The sequence below is a fragment of the Leopardus geoffroyi genome, chromosome X (genome assembly GCF_018350155.1).
Source record: "Leopardus geoffroyi isolate Oge1 chromosome X, O.geoffroyi_Oge1_pat1.0, whole genome shotgun sequence".
In the NCBI taxonomy this organism is placed as follows: Eukaryota; Metazoa; Chordata; class Mammalia; order Carnivora; family Felidae; genus Leopardus; species Leopardus geoffroyi.
In genome coordinates this window covers 85146598-85161214 of record NC_059343.1, presented here as the reverse complement: position 1 = coordinate 85161214, position 14617 = coordinate 85146598, and the positions used below count along the sequence as shown (strand labels likewise).

The 14617-nt window shown below is 40.7% G+C and overlaps 1 protein-coding gene across 2 annotated transcripts in view; it reads right to left on the bottom strand.

The window, feature by feature from the left end:
* The window catches only part of FAM199X (family with sequence similarity 199, X-linked), a 34466-nt gene extending 25792 nt beyond the window's left edge, over positions 1-8674 (bottom strand). The window contains exon 1 of one of the 2 annotated variants that reach the window (XM_045470634.1): positions 8118-8674. In XM_045470634.1, the coding sequence (XP_045326590.1) occupies positions 8118-8314 (197 nt within the window). In that variant the 5' untranslated portion in view covers positions 8315-8674. The remainder of the gene's footprint in view (positions 1-8117) is intronic. The other variant, XM_045470635.1, reaches the window with a different exon arrangement.
* Positions 8675-14617: the final 5943 nt, after the last annotated feature.

Here is a 14617-nt window from a genome sequence, read left to right as displayed (position 1 = left end):
ACAAACATTCAAACTTAGGGATAATAAATAATAGTGCCTTGAATCCCTTGGCTAACAAAGATTTCAAATATAGCCCAGAGTCAGGTAAATGAGCAGGCACAAAACTGTCATCATCAGATACTATCAACGATATCAAACAATCTCCACAGTTTTCTCATCAGGTAACAAGGAAGAAGCAAAATAAACATAAATCAAGTATCTGCCAACTGACAAGCTTTTTATTTCCAATAAAATGTGTTTTATAATGACTAAACCCAAAGCAGAACATCAGTACTCAACTATTCATATCTGTTTTGAATTGTTGCTTGAACAGGTGATGTGAAGAAAAAAAGTGACACATGCAAATACAAAACAAAAGAATTCTGTAAACTAAACTTTGCCTACATACATGACTTAGCTGTTTGCTTCTCTCTGAGAAGAACTGACTGGAAGTATATGGTCCTCTCAAATGCCATCTTGAGGAGGGGTAGGAAGGCAGAAGAGTCCAAAATGAGAAAAGATTTAAAAGGTAGCCTAGGGGGGAGTGTGGGGAAGATGGCGGCTTAGGAGGACGCTGGGCTCACCGCGCATCCTGCTGATCACTTAGATTCCACCTACACCTGCCTAACTAACCCAGAACACCACCAGAAACTAGCAGAACGGAGTCGCCGGAGCCAAGCGCAGAAGAGAGGCCCACGGAAGAGGGGCCCCTCCTGAAGTGGATCACCTAAGGAGAAGCGAGCTAAGCCTGCCACTCCTGCCCCCGTGCACCTTGCCTACACACCCCAGCTAATACGCCAGATCCCCAGCTCCAAAAGCCTGGCAGTGTGCAAGTAGCCCAGATGGGCCACACCACCCCACAGTGAATCCACCCCTAGGAGAGGGGAAGAGAAGGCACACACCAGTCTGACTGTGGCCCCTGCAGTGGGCTGGGGGCAGACATCAGGTCTGACTGCGGCCCCGCCCACCAACTCAAGTTATTCAAGACAGTACAGGGGAAGTGCCCTACAGGTCCTCACCACGCCAGGGACTATCCAAAATGACCAAGCGGAAGAATTCCCCTCAGAAGAATCTCCAGGAAATAACAACAGCTAATGAGCTGATCAAAAAGGATTTAAATAATATAACAGAAAGTGAATTTAGAATAATAGTCATAAAATTAATCGCTGGGCTTGAAAACAGTATAGAGGACAGCAGAGAATCTCTTGCTACAGAGATCAAGGGACTAAGGAACAGTCAGGAGGAGCTGAAAAACGCTTTAAACGAAATGTAAAACAAAATGGAAACCATGACGGCTCGGATTGAAGAGGCAGAGGAGAGAATAGGTGAACTAGAAGACAAAGTTATGGAAAAACAGGAAGCTGAGAGAGAGATAAAAAAAAACAGGAGTATGAGGGGAAAATTAGAGAACTAAGTGACACACAAAAAAGAAATAATATACGCATAATTGGTATCCCAGAGGAGGAAGAGAGAGGGAAAGGTGCTGAAGGGGTACTTGAAGAAATAATAGCTGAGAACTTCCCGGATCTGGGGAAGGAAAAAGGCATTGAAATCCATGAGGCACAGAGATCTCCCCTCAGACGTAACTTGAATCGATCTTCTGCACGACATATCATAGTCAAACTGGCAAAATACGGGATAAAGAGAAAATTCTAAAAGCAGCAAGGTATAAACGTGCCCTAACTTATAAAGGGAGACCTATAAGACTCGTGACTGATCTCTCTCTTGAAACTTGGCAGGCCAGAAAGGATTGACACGAGATCTTCAATGTATTGAACAGAAAAAATATGCAGCCGAGAATCCTTTATCCAGCCAGTCTGTCATTTAGAATAGAAGGAGAGATAAAGGTCTTCCCAAACAAACAAAAACTGAAGGAATTTGTCACCACTAAACCAGCCCTACAAGAGATCCTAAGGGGAATCCTGTGACACAAAGTACCAGAGACATTACTACAAGCATAAAACATACAGACATCACAATGACTCTAAACCCGTATCTTTCTATAATAACACTGAATGTAAATGGATTAAACGCGCCAACCAAAAGACATAGGGTATCAGAATGGGTAAAAAAACAAGACCCATCTATTTGCTGTCTACAAGAGACTCATTTTAGACCTGAGGACACCTTTAGATTGAGAGTGAGGGGATGGAGAACTATTTATCATGCTACTGGAAGCCAAAAGAAAGCTGGAGTAGCCACACTTATATCAGACAAACTAGACTTTAAATTAAAGGCTGTAACAAGAGATTAAGAAGGGCATTATATAATAATTACAGGGTCTATCCATCAGGAAGAGCTAACAATTATAAATGTCTATGCACCGAATACCGGAGCCCCCAAATATATAAAACAATTACTCATAAACATAAGCAACCTTATTGATAAGAATGTGGTAATTGCAGGGGACTTTAACACTCCACTTACAGAAATGGATAGATCATCTAGACACACAGTCAATAAGAAACAAGGGCCCTGAATGACACATTGGATCAGATGGACTTGACAGATATATTTAGAACTCTGCACCCCAAGGCAACAGAATATACTTTCTTCTCGAGTGCACATGGAACATTCTCCAAGATAGATCATATACTGGGTCACAAAACAGCCCTTCATAAGTATACAAGAATTGAAATTCTACCATGCATACTTTCAGACCATAATGCCATGAAGCTTGAAATCAACCACAGGAAAAAGTCTGGAAAACCTCCAAAAGCATGGAGGTTAAAGAACACCCTACTAATGAATGAGTGGGTCAACCAGGCAATTAGAGAAGAAATTAAAAAATATATGGAAACAAACGAAAATGAAAATACAACAATCCAAACGCTTTGGGATGCAGCGAAGGCAGTCCTGAGAGGAAAATACATTGCAATCCAGGCCTATCTCAAGAAACAAGAAAAATCCCAAATACAAAAGCTAACAGCACACCTAAAGGAACTAGAAGCAGAACAGCAAAGGCAGCCTAAACCCAGCAGAAGAAGAGAAATAATAAAGATCAGAGCAGAAATAAACAATATAGAATCTAAAAAAACTGTAGAGCAGATCAATGAAACCAAGAGTTGGTTTTTTGAAAAAAACTAACAAAATTGACAAACCTCTAGCCAGGCTTCTCAAAAAGAAAAGGGAGATGACCCAAATAGATAAAATCATGAATGAAAATGGAATGATTACAACCAATCCCTCAGAGATACAAACAATTATCAGGGAATACTATGAAAAATTATATGCCAACAAATTGGACAACCTGGAAGAAATGGACAAGTTCCTGAACACCCACACTCTTCCAAAACTCAATCAGGAGGAAATAGAAAGCTTGAACAGACCCATAACCAGCGAAGAAATTGAATCGGTTATCAAAAATCTCCCAACAAATAAGAGTTCAGGACCAGATGGCTTCCCAGGGGAGTTTTACCAGACGTTTAAAGCAGAGATAATACCTATCCTTCTCAAGCTATTCCAAGAAATAGAAAGGGAAGGAAAACTTCCAGACTCATTCTATGAAGCCAGGATTACTTTGATTCCTAAACTAAGAGACCCAGTAAAAAAAGAGAACTACAGGCCAATATCCCTGATGAATATGGATGCAAAAATTCTCAATAAGATACTAGCAAATCGAATTCAAGTGCATATAAAAAGAATTATTCACCATGCTCAAGTGGGATTCATTCCTGGGATGCAGGGCTGGTTCAACATTCGCAAATCAATCAACGTGATACATCACATTAACAAAAGAAAAGAGAAGAACCATATGATCCTGTCAATCGATGCAGAAAAGGCCTTTGACAAAATCCAGCACCCTTTCTTAATAAAAACCCTTGAGAAAGTCGGGATAGAAGGAACATACTTAAACATCATAAAAGCCATTTATGAAAAGCCCACAGCTAACATCATCCTCAATGGGGAAAAACTGAGAGGTTTTTCCCTGAGGTCAGGAACACGACAGGGATGCCCACTCTCACCGCTCTTGTTTACCATAGTGTTGGAAGTTCTAGCATCAGCAATCAGACAACAAAAGGAAATCAAAGGCATCCAAATTGGCAAAGATGAAGTCAAGCTTTCACTTTTTGCAGATGACATGATATTATACATGGAAAACCCGATAGACTCCACCGAAAGTCTGCTAGAACTGATACATGAATTCAGCAAAGTTGCAGGATACAAAATCAATGTACAGAAATTAGTTGCATTCTTATACACTAACAATGAAGCAACAGAAAGACAAATAAAGAAACTGATCCCATTCACAATTGCACCAAGAAGCATAAAATACCTAGGAATAAATCTAACCAAAGATGTAAAAGATCTATATGCTGAAAACTATAGAAAGCTTATGAAGGTAATTGAAGAAGATATAAAGAAATGGAAAGACATTCCCTGCTCATGGATTGGAAGAACAAATATTGTCAAAATGTCAATACTACCCAAAGCTATCTACACATTCAATGCAATCCCAATCAACATTGCACCAGCATTCTTCTCGAAGCTAGAACAAGCAATTCTAAAATTCATATGGAAAAACAAAAGGCCCCGAATAACCAAAGTAATTTTGAAGAAGAAGACCAAAGCAGGAGACATCACAATCCCAGACTTTGGTCTCTACTACAAAGCTGTAATCATCAACACAGCATGGTATTGGCACAAAAACAGCCACATACACCAATGGAATAGAATAGAAACCCCAGAACTAGACCCACAAACATATGGCCAACTCATCTTTGACAAAGCAGGAAAGAACATCCAATGGAAAAAAGACAGTCTCTTTAACAAATGGTGCTGGGAGAACTGGACAGCAACATGCAGAAGGTTGAAACTAGACCACTTTCTCACACCATTCACAAAAATAAACTCAAAATGGATAAAGGACCTGAATGTGAGACAGGAAACCATCAAAACCCTAGAGGAGAAAGCAGGAAAAGACCTCTCTGACCTCAGCCGTAGCAATCTCTTACTCGACACATCCCCAAAGGCAAGGGAATTAACAGCAAAAATGAACTATTGGGACCTTATGAAGATAAAAAGCTTCTGCACAACAAAGGAAACAACCAACAAAACTATAAGGCAACCGACAGAATGGGAAAAGATATTTGCAAATGACATATCGGACAAAGAGCTAGTATCCAAAATCTATGAAGAGCTCACCAAACTCCACACCCGAAAAACAAATAACCCAGTGAAGAAATGGGCAGAAAACATGAATAGACACTTCTCTAACGAAGACATCCGGATAGCCAACAGGCACATGAAAAGATGCTCAACGTCGTTCCTCATCAGGCAAATACAAATCAAACCCACACTCAGATATCACCTCACGCCAGTCAGAGTGGCCAAAATGAACAAATCAGGAGACTATAGATGCTGGAGAGGATGTGGAGAAACGGGAACCCTTTTGCACTGCTGGTGGGAATGCAAACTGGTGCAGCCGCTCTGGAAAGCAGTGTGGAGGTTCCTCAGAAAATTAAAAATAGACCTACCCTATGACCCAGCAATAGCACTGCTAGGAATTTACCCAAGGGATAAGGAGTACTGATGCATAGGGGCACTTGTACCCCAATGTTTATAGCAGCACTCTTAACAATAGCCAAATTGTGGAAAGAGCCTAAATGTCCATCAACTGATGAATGGATAAAGAAATTGTGGTTTATATACACAATGGATTACTACGTGGCAATAAGAAAGAACGAAATATGGTCCTTTGTAGCAACGTGGATGGAACTGGAGAGTGTGATGCTAAGTGAAATAAGCCATACAGAGAAAGACAGATACCATATGTTTTCACTCTTATGTGGATCCTGAGAAACTTAACAGAAACCCATGGGGGAGGGGAAGGAAAAAAAAAAAAAAGAGGTTAGAGTGGGAGAGAGCCAAAGCATAAGAGACTGTTAAAAACTGAGAACAAACTGAGGGTTGATGGGGGGTGGGAGGGAGGGGAGGGTGGGTGATGCGTATTGAGGAGGGTACCTTTTGGGATGAGCACTGGGTGTTACATGGAAACCAATTTGACAATAAATTTCATATATTGAAAAAATAAAAAATAAAACATAAAACATAATGCTTTGGCAGTTTTGTTGAGGATAAATGGAGAGAAGGCTTTCTAAAGACAGATTTAAGAAATAAATAAATAAATAAATAAATAAATAAATAAATAAAAGGTAGCCTAGGGCAGAAACATCATCGGATGTAAACATTGCTAATTCTGCTTGCCCTTATCTCTGTTGGAAAGGGTACAGAGCAAAATACATTAGACCAGTACTGCCATTCCAAGCCTTCGGAAAAGTAGGGTATGAGATGGAGATTTCTGAAAAGTAGGCAGTAACTAGGAAAAATGTCTGACTTAGAAAAACTGGGGCTGAACAATAACCTCCCCCTCTATCATAACTGCCCCATTCTGGAAAACAACCTTGACCTTACTTCCGTCTCTAAGAAAAGGAATAGAAAAACACAAGAACAAAAATGGGGAGGAGGCGAAAGAACAGAACAAGCTGTAAGAAATATATTATTCTCCTGGTTTCACTCCTCATCACCCCACCCGTTTTGGCAGTGCTTACCCTCAGCCTCTTTCTCCACTCCCTTTCCCTCATCATCAGAGCAGGCCAATTCTGAAATCATTTCACTTCCTGTGTATACGACTTGCTCCAATGCTGCAAAAACTTAAATACCAAATATGTGCAAAAGTATTCTTTTATATCATTTTCCAGTGCAAACAATCCTAAGACACTTGATTTCATAAACAGATTACATTCATGTTATAATCACATCTTGGGTTAAATAGGCTTCTGTGAGTTAGTCTAAGGAACTGTAACAACCATTTATAACATTTGAGCCATTAGTTCTGTTCCAAGTTTCATCACTGACTTCAAAGAAATAATCTTGGCTTTGCCTAACTCAGTTTTATGACCTTGAACTCAGTCTTTCCTCCTGGGCCTCAGTTTCCTCAGTTTTGTAATGAGGATTTGGAAAAGACGTAACAAATTTACTACCACTTCCTTTTCAAATGTGTTATACTGATGATACTCTAAATGGAACACGTTTCCAGACTATACATTTCTTTCAGGTAAGAATCATGTTTTATACACTCTTTGTACTCAGTAAATCTGCAAACTGATTTAAGAAGCATGGGGTATGCAAAAGACATCAAAATGTGGAAGGATGTTCATGCTCATGTTGTGGATCAGAAATCAGAACTAGACTTCTTAAGTCAGCTCCAATATTTTCCATAGCTGAACCCTTCTCCTCCTCCCTTGTTCCCCACACACCCTCCCAGGCTTTGGTATGTATCTCCCAATATCCACCTTTATTAAAGGTTGGACCTCTGTGTACAACATCTTTAAATCCCCACATTTGGTATAATACTTAAATGCCTGTGTGATGGAATTCTCCAGAACAATCTTCCTTCCAATAAAATCAGTTAGAAGATGCACCCTTTAAATAAATTTGTAAAAGCAAGCCCATCCTAAGTGTAGCTCCATCCCTCCACTGGGGGAGCAAACCAAGGGATAGGCCACATGAAGGAACCTTCCAGATCTAAGCTTATACATTTTGGCAGGGCCTAAAGTGGTAAAGCAAAAGTTCATAAGGACAGGAAAAAAAGAACGGCCTGGTTTTCTAGAGCTTCACCAAAAAAATGGGGGGGGGGGGGTGGGAACTGGGCTGTGAGACAGGCTAAAAATCGGGAAAGGGAAGATTCTAGTTTTAAAAGTGCCATTTTTCAAAAGATCCATAGATTGACTTTGAGTCATCCGAAATCTACTCTAGAGTGTATGGGAGATGGAAGGGGTTAAACTTTTTCAGGTGGATGGAAACAGGGATGCATCTTAAAATCGTGGGTGGGGATTTGGAATTCTCAGGGTACAGATGAGGCAAGAGGGGAAAGGGAGGAGTCGCTGTGGTCAGAAGAATCGGAAAAGAGAGCGAGTAAAATGCCAGCAGAAAGGAAAATCGGAGGGCAGGGGTGAACATAGGGAGGGGGAGAGGGAAGGAGCCAGGGAATGAGCGCTGGTCGGAGGAAGGTGGGGGAGGGGACGAAAGGAAGCGCAGACCCGAGGTGGACATCCAGGCACGGGAGGGACCTGGCGTTCTCCAGCTTAAGGCAGGGGTGTGAGCAGTTCGCCCCTGCCCTCAGCGGCAGTTCGTACCTGTTGGTGTGAAAGCGGTGGAGCGGATCGGTGCGATGACAAGAGGACAGCTGGCAGCCAAAGTCGCTGATGTCCAGGCAACCTGGCTCCTCACTCGGGCAGGTGCCCACCCCGCGAGGGGGTCCCAGAAGGGGGAAGGGTTCCTCGGGGGTTAGAAACTTCTCATACGAAGTGGTGGCCGACGTCTCGTCGGACATGGCTGGAGACTGCCTGGCTTCGGGCTCCCTCTCTAGCCCCAAGCGGCTCCCGCGCCTGCCCCTTCCCCCACTCTAACCTGTCTGCCGCCGCCGCGCCAGGGTGTGCCCACCGCAGCTCACTAGCAGGCTGAGCGCCACGGCCAGACGCCGCCCGGGGAATGCTAGCCGCGCGAAGAGGCTGCTAGAGACCACAGCAGGCGGCTGACGACCCGGTCAGCGCCTCGGCCTCTGCAGCCGTCTCCGTCACAGCCGTTGCCCGGCCCAGCCCAGTAAACACAGCGCAGCACAGAGCCACCGCCGTCCGTCCCGCCCACTGCGCTCGCAACTCGCTACTCCTGCTATCCGCCTGGCGCCCGCCGGGAAGAGAAGGGTGGCGGGAAGTCGCTTCCTGCGCCCCCTGCTGGAGCGGAGGAGGAACTGAACCTCCGTCCGCCCCGCCCTCGACGCGTGGAATCAGGGATTCCAGGCGCTGGAAAGACCCGGCACTTCAGGCCAACCACCGCCGTTTTCTCACCCAGGGCTGATTACTAAGCAGCAAGCAGCGGCCCTGAGAAAACGGACTTGGCCAAGGTCACACTGAGAGTGCGTGAGAAAGAATCCAGATGTCCTGGTTCCCAGCGTACTTGACCACCCTGTCCCAATTCAATAAGTATTTATATTGAGTCCCTGCAGTGTGTGCCCAGCACTGTGCAATGAGCTATAGGGAAAATGGGCCAAGAAGGAAAAAATAGTCCCTGCCTCACCCCTGATCTTCTAACCCTGAGAACTCTACACAACAGTCACCAGGCTACTCAGAGCTGCTGGACACGTAGTGTTCTTTTGTGCTCTGTGCTCTTGCTTGCATTATGCATTCTGCTTGGAATGCCCTGCCTTTTCTCCCCTGCTAATCCTTAAAGCCCCAGCTCAAATGTTACCTCCTCTGTGAAGCCTTCCCTGACTCCCAAATGAGTCTTACATATTCCTGCTCCAGTAGAAAGTATATTATGGCGCTTAACTTGTTCAACTTAAGTCAACTTATTAGATATCACATACCATTCTTTCTCCCTGTCTCTTTTCTCTGTTTTCCAGACAAGTGGGTGCTGATCTTGGACATGTTAACATTTTTTTTTTAATATTCAGTGGAAAACACAAGATTGCCAATTTCTTATTTTGCCAAATGAAGACATTTTTTCTTTATTTTATTTTATTTATGTGTATTCATTTTTGAAAGACAGAGAGAGACAGCAAGCAGGGGTGGGGCAGAGAGAAGGAGCCATAGAATCTGAAGCAGTCTCCAGGCTCTGAGCTGTTAGCTCAGACACAGCCCAATGCTCACGAACTCACGAACCGGGAGATCATGACCCCAGCCGAAGTCAGATGCTCAACCGACTGAGCCACCCAGACGCCCCTAAACTCTATTTTATAAAAGGAAGCACATTTCATATAAAAATGATAAAGGCATAATCTCTTAATAAAAAAAAAACACTGAGGGTTGATGGGGGGTGGGAGGGAGGGGAGGGTGGGTGATGGGTATTGAGGAGGGCACCTTTTGGGATGAGCACTGGGTGTTGTATGGAAACCAATTAGACAATAAATTTCATATATTGAAAAAAAACATTAAATATATTTAGCTTTATGGAAAAACTCATTACATTGAACTCTGGGGGAAAAGTAAAACTAAAGTAGGTGGAAGAAAGAGGAAAGGTGAAAGAACCCAAAAAGAAGGAAAGGAGAAAAGAAGTTGGGGAAATGGGTAGTTGTCACACACAAGCCCCAAACAGTCTTTCTCGTGCCACGTCCACCAATGCAACTTAAAATGAAAACAACTGAACCACTCCTTTAAAATTTTATATTGTCTTGCTTCAGTTATTTGGTTACCTGACTGTTGAGTGTGCCTGTCTTCTTTCATTTAATTTAAAAATCATGCATGTGAGGGTGATAATGGGTTGACTTGTGGTCTCCAAAGCACCATTCCCAGTGAGCCTGAATGGGCCATGGCTTAGTCCCCACAAACAAGAGACTTAGTTGTCCAAATGAAACAGGAGTCAAGAGCTGCATAATAATGTAGGTACTCAAGGGGCAACTGGGTGGCTCAGTCCATTGAGCATCCAACTCTTGATTTCAGCTCAGGTCATAACTTCAGGGATGTTGAGTTTGAGCCCTGAGTTGGGCTCTGTGCTGACAGTGTGGAGCCTGCCTGGGATTCTTTCTCTCTCTGTCTCTCTGTCTCTCTCTCTCTCTCTCTGCCCCTCCCCCACTCTCTCGTTCTCAAAAATAAATAAACTTAAAAAAATAATGTAGGTACTCAGGTAATAGCACCAGAAGCTATTAATAAGAAGCTAGCAAAATAGTCTAAACATATATATTTTTTGCACATACTGTAATAATAGCACAGTGTTTTTCAAACTGGAGTCTAATGACAGAGCTGTGAAGTTTTTACAAATATGTTTTACTTTTACATTTAATTTTAAGCATTTCCTGGAGTCTGGATGATGAATGGTAACTAACAGCTGCCACATAATTAGGACATGTATTTGAGCCTGTTTTCAAAATCAAGTTGGCAACAATACTACTTTAATTGTCATGGCCTAGTGAGAAAATAAATTAGGTGTACCTCTTACTTCATGGCTGACTATACAGATGAAGATTTTCTGGTAGTTTGGAAAAGGAAAGTGATGGGAAAGCTGAGTCCTCACAAGACTCACATACAAGCCTGTTAAAGGCCAAGAACGCACGCTGGCCACTCAGTAGTATGTTCAGGTTTCTAAGAGCAGTTTTGTCTCAGTAAATATCATGTACCACAGTGAATTAATATTTTTTATTTGTGCACAATTTTTAAATTTCCTTTGGTGTTAAATTTGTATAAGAGCTTTATGAACAGCAGAGTCTCTATTTAGTTTTATATTTGTTTACATTTAAGAAATATTATTAAAAGAATTTATATAAATGCTTGAGTCTAAGAGAATGTTTTTCCTTTAAAAGAAGTCCCTCCAGTATATTTCTCAGTAGAGAAATACTAATTAGATATTGAGAGCAGTAAACAGAGTATGTGCACTTGTGTATATAACTTTTACTTAAATATATGGTAATAATGTATTAATACATCTTTACCAAGCTCTTAACCATTAAGAGCTCATGACTGTTGTGCATCCTCCCTCCTTGCCCCACTTTAATTTATTTGTATTGTCCCTTGGGTGTATCTAGTCTGAACGAATTTACCCAGTTCATCTCTCCCTTCCTTTCTCCACCAATATCTTTCCTAATTCCTGTTTCTCTGAAAACATAGATATAGTAGTTCCCTACCTTCTGTGAGGGTTTGGGCCTGCAAAGAAACTCCAAGGTGATCTGCCTTCTTCAGATGCATAATTTACCTCCCAGAGAGCTGATGGGCTCCAAGAGGGTTGTGGAGAGACTGAACAAGATTGAGAATTGTCAACCAATTTTTATCATTTTGGTTACTTTTGGATAGAAATATATTGGACTTGACCCAATGATCTATAGTCTAACCCTTGTAATTTTTTCATGTGATTGATGTATATGTATGTGTATGTGTGTATCTATGTCTATATTTGTATCTGTATCTACATGTACATCTAGATATATAAAGTTGTGTGTGTGTATATATATACATTATACACACACACATATATATACATATATATATATATATATATATATATATATATATATATATATATACAAATAAATAATTAGCTCCCCAAATATCACCAACACAACCTACGGATAAAATGAAATTTGAATGTATTATTTGTCACAGTTCAGTTTGTGGTCTACTTCTCAGCTAGGAAAGCCAAGTGCCCATATTACACCAAGTGAATAGATCTTGGCCCCAATCGAAACAGTCTGTCAAAGCAGGTATGAGATTATTCTCCAAATTATGCAATTTCTGATTTTTTGGTTTATTTCCTGTATTTTTAGTAGTATCAAATATCTCAGAGAGGTCTGCAGGGATATAAACACAAAATTCTACTGTTAAAATTGCCCACACTCTTCTTCAAGAAACCAGTCTTATATCTAAGCAGCTCTATTCTGAACCACCACCTGTTCAATTTCATGAACTTTTGGATCAAAAAGTTCTATAGTCTTGGGGTGCCTGGATGGCTCAGTCAAATAAGCATCTGATTCCTGATTTCAGCTCAGGTCATAATCTCACAGTTTGTGGGTTCGAGCCCTGCATCAGGCCCTGCACTGACAGTGTGGAGCTTGCTTGGGATAGTCTCTCTTCCTCTCTATCTCTGCCCCTCCCCCACTCTCTCTCTCTCAAAAAAATAAATAAATAAACTTAAAAGAAAGTTCTATAGTCTTGGTGGCTATGTTAGTTTCCTAAGGCTGCTGTAACAAATTGCTGTAAATATGGTGGCTTAAAACGAAAGACATTTATTCTCACAACAGTTCTGGAGTCTAGAAATCTAAAATTTGTCAGGACCACACTTGCTCTGGGAACTCTAGACATGACATGTTCCTTGCTTCTTCCACCTTCTGGGGGATGCACTGGGCTTGTAGCTCCATCACTCCAATCTCAGCCTTCATCTTCACATTACCTTCTGTCTCTGTCAAATCTCCCTCTGCCTCACTTTTATAAGGACACCTGTCTTTGGATTTAGGGCCCACCTAGATAATCCAGGATCAGGTCCTTCTCTCAAAATTCTTACTCACATGTTTTTTTGTTTGCCATTTACAGTAACATTCACTCTTTTGCCATATTAAGTAATAGTCACATGTTCCAGGGATGATGACGTGGAAATAATATCATTAGGGGGATACGATTCAGCCTGTTGCAGTAGCATTGTCAAAACTACTTGCTATTCTCTGAACCACAGCATGTAGGATTTGCTCTACTTTCTAGACCTCCTATAAAGCATGAACTTAGGAGGGCTGAGGGGAGAAAAAAGAAATCCAGAAGTCATCTGAAGTACTTAGGGTTTCAGTTCTTGAGTCAGAGACCCCTAACTTTTTTTCTTTCTTGAATTTAATTATCTGCTGATCCTTTTTGCTAGATGACAAACCAATGGGCCCAAATGTATGATATCAGAGACAATCCCAATAATAAAGCCAATTCCCAAAGTTATAGATGAAATATCTGTAAGGATAATTATTGAGCTTATTTTCAGCAAAGATAGTGAATATTACATCTGATTTACAAAAAAATTAATGAAGATAACTTTTATAAAGAAAAAAACTTAAGATATAGCATATAGTAATACAGAGATACAATGTACATTCTATACTATGAATATATCAAACATTCATGGAGAAACATGTTGATAGAATATGAACAATATCAAATAAAGAGATTCATTAAGGCTGGAAGAGGTACAAAAAACTATATTTTAATGGAACTCCATAATTAAGTTTGATGTGCATCCTCAATTAAAAAGCACTGGCCTTGAGATGCTAGATTCAAATTCATAAGATGTAAGTTGTGGTCCAGTAAAAGTTTATAACACTAACTGAAATTATAACTGATAACACTATATTGCTGTTGCTTAATATTCTCAGGCAAAGCACTACCAGTACTCTGATAAATAGAAACATCATGGAGACTGAGGGCATTGAGAAATCTCTATGTATTTCCCATATAGCATATAATTTCTGAAATTTTTATATTAATATAATGTTTTTCCCATGCAAACTTAACTTGGGGAAGTCTGAGCATCTCTTCAAATTGTACAACTTTTCCCATGGAATCATCAGTAGTAACACTGAATAAACATAACAGTTTCTAACACCTCTCTTTTTGCAAGGTGAAAGAACAAGTTTTTGATTGTCCAGGGACCCTTGGGGAAATGCCGAAGGATAACTATAGATGCAAAAGATATCCTGAAATTTATTTTATTTCATTTTACATTAAGGATTAAATTTTAGGAAAGAAAAAAATGAAAATTTATCAGGAGATTTGAGCACTTAAAATAGAATAGTTAGTGCCAAGAAACATTATTTGGCTATTCGTATGAAGGGAACAATAAAATATTTAAAGATAAACATAGAAGGTAACATGATTGTCAAGAACCTTAGCCCTTACATAGGTGAAGAAGCTTTGTTTTCTTAAATAACTGAGGACACAATGAAGTCAACATAAAGCACAAAAAATTATTCTGATAAAACATGGAATCTTTTTTTATCTAGGCAAGTTACACAGAATAACCCTTCATATTGTAGGTAAAGGAAATAAACAGTAAACCACTGTCTTGAGTGTCTTGTACTGTGCTAGACTCTAGAAATACAAAGTGAATGTGACATACTCTATACCTTCCAAAATTTTACATTCTAGGTAAGGAAACAGATATGGTAAAAAAGAAAAAA